At 35.2% G+C, this 9,328-nt stretch overlaps 1 protein-coding gene across 1 annotated transcript in view; it reads left to right on the plus strand.

Annotated features, from left to right (window-relative positions):
• The window catches only part of LOC108521279 (phosphorylase b kinase regulatory subunit alpha, skeletal muscle isoform-like), a gene marked incomplete at both ends in the record, with an annotated part of 33,696 nt that overhangs the window by 16,965 nt on the left and 7,403 nt on the right, over positions 1–9,328 (plus strand). Inside the window, 3 exons of the mRNA XM_017861010.1 lie at positions 131–211; positions 5,221–5,319; positions 6,397–6,543. Of these exons, the coding sequence (XP_017716499.1) occupies positions 131–211; positions 5,221–5,319; positions 6,397–6,543 (327 nt within the window). The remainder of the gene's footprint in view (positions 1–130; positions 212–5,220; positions 5,320–6,396; positions 6,544–9,328) is intronic.

The following is a 9,328-nucleotide window of genomic DNA, read 5'->3' on the forward strand; positions in this document are numbered from 1 at the left end:
ATATATATATATATATACATGGCAAATTAGTTACTCCTAGTATCTTATGTTCAAGGGCAAACACTTCCTGCATCTAGGAAGTATTTAGTAGTTATGACTTGCTAATTGTATATTGGTTATTTTATGCCAGGACTTCGGGATATGGGAACGTGGAGACAAGACCAACCAAGGGATCTCAGAGTTGAATGCCAGTTCAGTTGGAATGGCAAAGGTAATTTTCCTTTCTTGTTTGTACTGCGTATGGGATAAGGAAGTCTGGTGTCCCTTTGTCACAGATAAAACTTAATGTGAGTGTGGACCATAATCAAATTAATTATTATTTTAAACCACAGGCAACATTCAGATTCTCCTGTAGAACCGTGGATATGTAGATGAAAACTTTCATAAGCTGCAGATTTGATATCCAACTGCTTTTGTGGCATGTCTTTACTTATATTATATCCCATAAGGTCGTGAAAGGACTTAAACTAAACTTATCATCTCTACCATTACAAAAACAAGCAAAAGAAGGCTTTTATTCCTTCCATTTACCAGTTGACCAAGCTTTATATCAAGGAATCATCTCTCAGTCCTCTATCCTCTTTATTTTCCTCCATCCCCCAAATCGTCATCATCATCATCATCATTAGCAGCAACAGCATTACTGTTCAATTTGGCTCTACTTTTTCATCCTACCCACTCTTGTCTTCTCTGGAAGCAGCAAGAAGACATACAATAAGATAGCAGGAATAGGATCAAGCATATCCATTATGAGAAATATGCATGATTTAGTCTCTCTTACTAATATGCAAAAACATAGATTGATTTTAAAAACTAAAAGAAAATCCAATATATGCTGTCTATAAGAGCTCTAATATAACAAAATGATACAGAAATGTTAAAAACAGAAGGATGAGCAAAATATAGTCTGACAAACATGAAAAAGAGCTAGGGTGACTGTGAATGTCAAGTGAAGTAGAATTCAAAGTAAAAAATATTACATGGAACAAAGAGGACAAGGGGAGTCATAATAGCATTTCATTCTATTTTTGTTTTATTTTATTTATGTGTATATGTATGTATGTATGTATTTATTTGAGATGGAGTCTCGCCTTGTTACCCAGGCTGGAGTGCAGTGGCACGATCTCAGCTTACTGCAACCTCCACCTCCTGGGTTCAAGAGATTCTCCTGCCTCAGCCTCCTGAGTAGCTGGGACTACATGCATCCGCCACCATGCCCAGCTAATTTTTTTATTTTTATTTTTAGTAGAGACAGGGTTTTTTCATGTTGACCAGGCCAGTCTCGAACTCCTGACCTCAGGTGATCCATCTGCCTTGGCATCCCAAAGTGCTGGAATTACAGGCATGAGCCACCGCGCCTGGCCTAACAATCTCATAGCGCACCGAACAACATAACCAAACATCCTTCCATGTCATTTCACACAGACAAATTTAGTTCATTCTTTTCAGCTGCTATACAGTATTCAATAATTGCGCCATTGACAGAATTGTCTTTATTTTTTAATATTCCAGATAATGCTTTAGTGAAGATCCTTGTACATACATCCAGGTAAATTTACACAAATATTTTATAGGAAAATTCCTAAAAGTGGAACCCTTAAGTTAAGGGATGTATACTTTTAAATTGCCCTTCAAAAATATTTCCACTAGTTTACATTTCCCCATCCTCATATGATGGATATATGTCATTATATACCATAGATGTCATTTTTCTTTTTTTTTTTATCATAAACTGTTTCTTTCAGTGAATAAAAGTGTTTGACAGAGAAATACCTTTGGAAACAAACATTGAGAACATGTTATTACAACCTGTTTCTTTTTGCACTGGTACTTATTATTACAAGTTTACATATAGAGCTTTTTTGCCATTTTTCTCAATACCTGGATATTATCAGTATTTTTGTATATTTGATTTAAAGTTTTTTCCACTTAAACTTTTTTACTTTTTATTTTGTAATCATTTCTGACTTAGAGGAAAGTTATAATAATTGTACAAAGAATTCCTATATAGTACCCTTCACTCAAGTTCCCTACTTGTTAATATTTGCTTTATCTTTTTCTCTGATTAAACAAAACACACACATACACAATTATTTTTTTCTGAACCAGTAGACAGTACATTGCAGACATGATGCCCCATTACTCCTAAATATTTCAGTGCGAATTTCCTCAAGGACTCTTTTATAACCATGATACAAGCATCAAAATCAGGAAATGAACACTAGCATTATACTGCCACCTAATTGACATAACCCATTCACATTTATTTAGTTGTCCCAATAATGTGATTTATGGCAAAAAAAAATCCTTTTGATCCGGGATCCAGTCTAAGATAACATATTACATTTAATCGTAATGTCTCTTTAGGATTCTTCAGTCTGGAGTCCTTACTTGTCTTTCATGATCTTAGCATTTTTTAAGAGTATAGGCCAGTTATTTTACAGAATGATCCTCAATTTGATTTTGTGTGATATTTCCTCATGATTAGATTCAGGTTATGTGTTTTTGGCAAGAATACCACAGACGTGATGCTGTGTTCTTAGTTTATTATCAGGAAGCACATGATGTGAATTTGTCCCATTACTGTTGATGTTATCTTTTATGAATTCATTAAGGTGGTATCTACCAGGTTTCTCCACTGTAAATTTTCTATTTTCCCTTTGTAATTGCTATGACTTGAATGTTTGTGGTCCCTCCTCACCAAAATTCATATTGAAACTTAATTACCAATGCAGCAGTATTGAGAGGTGGAGCCTTTAAGCTGTGACTGGATCATGAGGGCTGTTCCCTCATGAATGCATTAATCCACTCATGGATTAACGGATTAGTGAGTTATCATGGGAATGGGACTGGTTGCTTTATAAGAAAAGGAAGAGACACTTGAGCTAGCACACTCAGGCCCCCTCATCATGTGATATCCCATTTCACCTCGGGACTCTGCAGAGTTTCTACCAGTCAGAAGCCCTCACCAGATAGGGCCCCTTGACCTTGGACTTATCAGCATGATGAAGGGGAGCCAGGTGCTATTCCTCAAGACGGTGGAAGAAAGACCCCAAGGCATTTCAGAGATCTTAGATGCTGCCTTTTCTATCACAGGCCCAAAGGCCTAGGAGGGCAGAATAGTTTCAGTGGACAGGCCTGGGGTGTTCTTTATGGTGTTCTTTATGCCCAGGACTGCCTTGGGACTCTACTCCCAGCACCCCTGCTTCAGTGTTTACTCAGCTCATGCCACTACTCCAAAAGGTCCAAGTGATAAACCTTGAAGGTATCCATGTGGTGTTAATTCTGCAGGTCCACAGAGTGCAAGAGCTGCAGAACCATAGCAGTTTCCACCTGGATCTCAAAGGATATATAAAACAGCTTCTGGGCCCAGGCAGAGACTCGTCACAGGGGTGGAACCATCACAGAGAGCCCCCGCTAGAGCAACACTGAAGCAGAAACATGGGGTTGCAGCTTCCACAGAGAGTTCCCACTAGGACAGGACCACCACTGGAATGCCAGAACTGTAGAGTCACTGGCAGCATGCAAGGCCTGCCTGGGAAAGCTTCAGGCACCAGACTTCAACCCATAGAAGCAGCCACCTGTACTGTACCCATCAAAGCCATAGGGGCAGGGCTGCCTGAGGCCTTAGAGACCCAATCCCAACCCGAGCATGGAGTCAAAAGAGATTATTCTTCGGCTTTCAGATGTAATGTCTGCTATGCTGGATTTAAGACTTACTTTAAGCCTGTTATTCCTTTCTTTTTGCCTATTCCTGTCTTTTAGAGTGAGAATATCTCTGTCTGTCTTAATTCCTGTACCACCATTGTATCTTGAAAGTTGATAAATTGTTTTGATTTCAGACTCACAGATGAGATTTTGGACTTTTGAGTCTTATCCTTGGTGCTGGAATGAGTTAAGACTTTGAGGCTATGGGGGTTAGAATGAATGTAGTTATATGTGAAAGGACATGAGTTTGGCGGGGGCAAGGAGTAGAATAGTAAGGCAGTAATTAATGAGTATTTTGTGCCTGGCTAACTTCTACTTACCCTATAGGTCTCAGTTTAGGTGTCATTTCTTCAGGGAGGACTTTCAAAAGTGCCTTCTACCCCCAAGACTAGGTCAAGTCTGCCCCTTAATTGAGGAATTACAGATAACTAATAAATACTAGAAATAATATTCAATATTGTTAGCAATTTAATGCATGTGAATGCAACAGATATACCATTTTTTATCACATTAGGAAAAAATTTTAAGATAATACATTGTTTGCATTAAAGAAGGTATTGTCATATACTGCTAGTGATAGCTATGTTGGTACAACTTGCAAGAAAAGCAATTTAGCATTATGCCTTAAAAATTATTCACACTCTTTTACCCAATGATTCTACTTCAGGGAATTGATGCTTACAAAATAATTCAAAATGAATACAAAGAGTTATTTTATTAGCTTGACAGCCATTATTGCGAGCCTACCGTATGCCATACTGTGTGCTAGATATTAGTGAAGACATAATCCCTGACCTCAAGGAATTTATAATTTAGCAAGAGATGTTTATCAAAGTTCTATTTCTAATAGCACAAAATTAAAGGCGACCTAAATTTCCAACAATTGGTAAATGGCTAAATATACTTTATTATAGCCATATGAGATAATAGTATTCCAAAATAGTTTTTGTAACATGGAAAAATACTTGTCCTATATTATCAATTGCAAAAAGTAGGATACCAGATGTGATCTCAACTATACACAGACAGAAAAAACTAATAAAAACATGTCAAAAATGTTAAAAGTGGTTGTTTTGGGTGATTTTCTTGCCCTCTCTGTACTTTACTATGTTTTCAAAATATTCTATAAGGAGTGTGTTTTACTTTTATGATCAAAAAATATATTTAGAAAAGTAAGAAATTAATAAATTATATTTTAAAAAACATAATATCTCATTTATATGTGGAATCTAAAGAAGTTGAACTCATAGAAGGAAAGAGTACAATGATGTTACTTAATGTATGATGCTTAACCTGATAGTGCTACAAACTCCTTAACTTTTTCTGAGACAATATGGGAGACAAAGAAAAACTCAGAATGCCCTGGGAATAAATAATGTTATTTTATTATATATTCTGTCAGACATATTCAAAAGTGACATCATGTAGGTTGATAAGATACTGGGGTATAGGGAGAAGAAATATATATCTTTCTAATGCTAAACTTGTCCTTTCCTTTCTTGTTCCTCACAGGCAGCCCTGGAAGCATTAGATGAACTGGATCTGTTTGGTGTAAAAGGTGGACCTCAATCCGTTATCCATGTCCTGGCTGATGAAGTACAACACTGCCAGGTAAGAGATTATGGAAAATGGAAATAGCAAATTTTATTCTTGCCCAGACTCAGATTTAAGCATGAGCTTTAGATTAAGGATAGCTGAAAGAGAGAGAGTGTATCATCTGATTAATTACCATATACCAAAAATACCTTTAGCAAGCATACTGTACCGAGATAAGCCTAATATAGCATAGGCTATAAAATAGGTCATAATCCTGTTCTCTAGCCCAAGGTTATAAAGGGATCCCACCATACTATATGAAATTATCCACCACTATCATATCAAAAGGATATGGTCTCTCTTTCTGAGTGTCTCCTTTTCTAAATATATAAAGAAAACAAGAGATGATAGATTTTTAGTATTCTTGTTAGTGTTTCTGAAACACTATCTTGTCCCTGGTTGGCTCTAAGCTTAGATATTTGGAGATTAGACTTTAAGTGGCAAATATGTATTTTCAGTTTTGTTTAGGATTACTCTCCATATGGAAAGATTAAGGCTTTTCTCATTGGCATGAAGAATTTTCTCCTTTTCTTTAAACCCTGATTAGATACCATAGGGTCCTATTGAATATAAACTCATCTCCAATTTTAAAAACACAAAATTTCCCAGAGAAAAAAAATATGTCAGAAGTAGAGGAGCTGAGCCTTCCCTATCCTGCTTCTCAGCAGCTATGTTTTCTCTTGACTTTATTCTTAAGTAGTTGCTAATGGAGCAACAGGACTGTGGGTGGTATAATAATGTTAGAATATTCCTTATCCATGAGTAACTGGTTAAGAATCAGGATAAGGAAGTATTGAGAGCAGAATTAAGACAAGGGATGATTTACAGAAACTGCTGGTTTTCTAAGTTCTAACTATTGAGTAATGTCTAGATTTTCTTGTGAATGGTCCTCTTCTACATAAATCTTTTGAAACTAAAGCTATTAGTTTTACAATGCCAAGGTATTTACTTACCTACTTAAAATGGATAAAGAATGTTCTGTTCTATTTTGTCTAACATATTCAAAAGTGATATCATGTGTGTTGATAAGATATTGGGGTAAAGGGAGAAGAAATACATCCTTTTATATAAACTTAACTACTTTTCTCTTAGTCGATCCTGAATTCACTACTGCCCCGTGCTTCAACATCAAAAGAGGTTGATGCTAGTCTGCTCTCAGTGGTTTCCTTCCCTGCCTTTGCAGTAGAGGATAGCCAGTTGGTGGAGCTCACGAAACAGGAAATCATCACCAAGCTTCAGGTATATCCCTATGTGCCTTTGTTTTATTTAAGGCTGTGGCTTTAAGGGTAAATTGTGCCTTTGGGGGCTTTAAGTATGACCTGTGACTGTGATTTCAAGAAACCTTTAAGTTTTCTGAGTTGTCTTTACAGTTTCTTTTAAAAGTGTTAAAGCTTCTACAGCCATTGCTGGTAGCAATGCGGGGTGTCACACCCACTTTAGAAAACAGTTTGGCAGTTTCTTATAAATTTAGTCATATACCCTCCCTATAACCCAACTATGTCATCCTAGAAATCTACCCTACAGAAATGAGAACTTATGCTCACGAAAAAATCTGCACACAAATGTTTACAGCAGCTTTATTCATAATTGCCAAAAACTGGAAAAAACCTTCAACAGAGGAAGGGATAAACAAATTACACTATATGCATGCAGTAGAATACTGCTCAACAATAAAAAGATGCAAGGTACCAACTTGATCAGATTTAATCATGGCGCATAATCTTTTTGATATGCTGTTGGATTTGTTTTGATAGTATTTTGTTGAGGATTTTTGCATCTGTGTTCATCAGGGATATTGGCCCATGGGTTTTCTGTTGTTCTTGTTGTGTCCTCGTCAGTTTTGGTTTCAGGGTACTGCTGGCCTTGTAGTGAGTTTGGAAGAAGTCCCTCCCCTTCAATTTATTGGAATAGTTTGGTTTTAGCTCTTTAAAAGTTTGGTAGAACTCAGCAATAAAGCCATCCATTCCTGGACTTTTCTTCATTGGAGTACATTTTATTACTGATTCAATCCCATTACTTGTTATTCGTCTTTTCAGGTTTTCTGTTTCTTCTTGGTTCAATCTTGTTTGGGTGTATATGTCCAGAAATGTACCTGTTTTCTCTAGGGCTTCCAATTTCTTGGCACATACTTATTGATAATAGTCTCTAATAATTCTTTGTATTTCTGTGGTATCGGTTATAATGTCTCTTTTTTATTTCTGATTTTATTTACTTGGGTCTTTTATTCTTAGTCTGGCTAATGGTTTGCCAATTTTGTTTATTTAAAAGACTTTTCATTTTGTTGATCTTTTGTATTTTTTGGCCTTAATTTCACTTGTTTCTGTTTTGGTCTTTGTTATTTCTTTCCTTCTATTAATTTTGGGTTCTGTTTGTTCTTTTCTAATTCCCTGAGTTGCATCATTAGGTTGTTTATGTCAAATCTTTCTACTATTTTGATGTAGGCATTTATTGCCATAAACTTCCTTCTTAGTACTGCTTTTGCTGTATCCCATAGGTTTTGGATGTTATGTTTCCATTTTGTTTATTTTAAGAAATTTTAAGTTTTTTTCTTAATTTCTTCATTGAGGAGCATGTTGTTTAATTTCTATGTATTTGTACAGTTTCAAAAGTTTCTCTTGTTATTGACTTTTAGTTTTCATTGCAGTCAGAAAAGAAAATTGATAATGATTTCAATTTTTAAAAGTTTGTTGAGACATGTTTTATTGCCTAATATATGATCAATCCTGGAGAATGTTCCATGTGCTGATGTGTTTTCTGTACCTGTTGGATGAAATGCTCTGTAAATGTCTGTTAGGTCCATTTGGTCTATAATGCAGTTTAAATCTAGTATTTCTTTGTTGATTTTCTGTATAAATGATCTATCTAATGCTAAGAGTAGAATGTTGAAGTCTCCTACTATTATTGTACTGGAGTCTAACTCTCCTTTTAGATCTAATAATATTTGGTTTATATATCTGGATGCTCCAATGTTAGGTGCATATATATTTACAATTATTATAACTTCTTGCTGAATTGATCCTTTTATTATATGTAATGACATTCTTTATCTCTTTTACTGTTTTAACTTAAAACCTATTTTATCTGATATAAGTATAGCTACTCCTGCTTGATTTTGGTTTGTATTTGCGTGGAACATCTTTTTCCATTCCTTCCAGTTTAGTCTGTGTGTGTCTTTACAGGTGAAGTGACTTTCTTGTAAGCATCATATGAGTCTTGTTTTTCTTATCCATTCAGCCAATCTACATCTAAATTGAGAAATTTAATCTATTTACATTCAAGGTTATTATTAATAAATGAGGACTTTCTCCTGTTATTTTGTTAATTGTTTTCTGGTTGTTTTGTATATCCTTTGTTCCTTTCTTCCTCTCTTATTGTTTATCTTTACAGTTTGGTGGTTTTCTGTAGTGTAAGGCTTGATTCCTTTCTCTTTCTCTTTCTCCTTTCTGTATGTGCTATACTAGTGAGTTTTATACTTTTGCATGTTTTCATGATGATAGTTATCATACTTTAACTTCCAGTTGTAGGACTCCCTTAGGCATTTCTCGTAAGGCTAATCTAATTCTGGGTATAGTGTTCTTGCCTGACAGGTTTTTTTTTTTTTTTTTTTTTTTTTTTTTTTTTTTCCAGCACTTAGAATATATCATCTCATTCTCTTCCAGCCTGTGAGATTACTACTGAGAAATCTGTTGTTAGTCTAATGAAGATTCCCTTATATGTAACCTTATGCTTTTCTCTTGCTGTTTTTAAAATTTTCTCTTCATCTTTGACTTTTGACATTTTGACTATAATGTACCTTTGAGAGAACATTTTTTGGTTTGAATCTATTTGGGAACCTTTGAGTTTCCTGGATCTAGATATGCATATTTTTCCCAAGAATTGGGAATTTTTCAGCTATTATTTCATCAAATAGGTTTTCTGCACATTTTCTCATCTCTTGTCTTTCTAAAACTTCCATAATGTGATTATTTGTTTGATTTATGGTGTTCTGCAAGTACTATAGGCTTGTTTCATTCTTGTTTTTTTT

This window comes from Rhinopithecus bieti, unplaced genomic scaffold (assembly GCF_001698545.2).
Source record: "Rhinopithecus bieti isolate Rb0 unplaced genomic scaffold, ASM169854v2 scaffold_60042, whole genome shotgun sequence".
Lineage (NCBI taxonomy): Eukaryota > Metazoa > Chordata > Mammalia > Primates > Cercopithecidae > Rhinopithecus > Rhinopithecus bieti.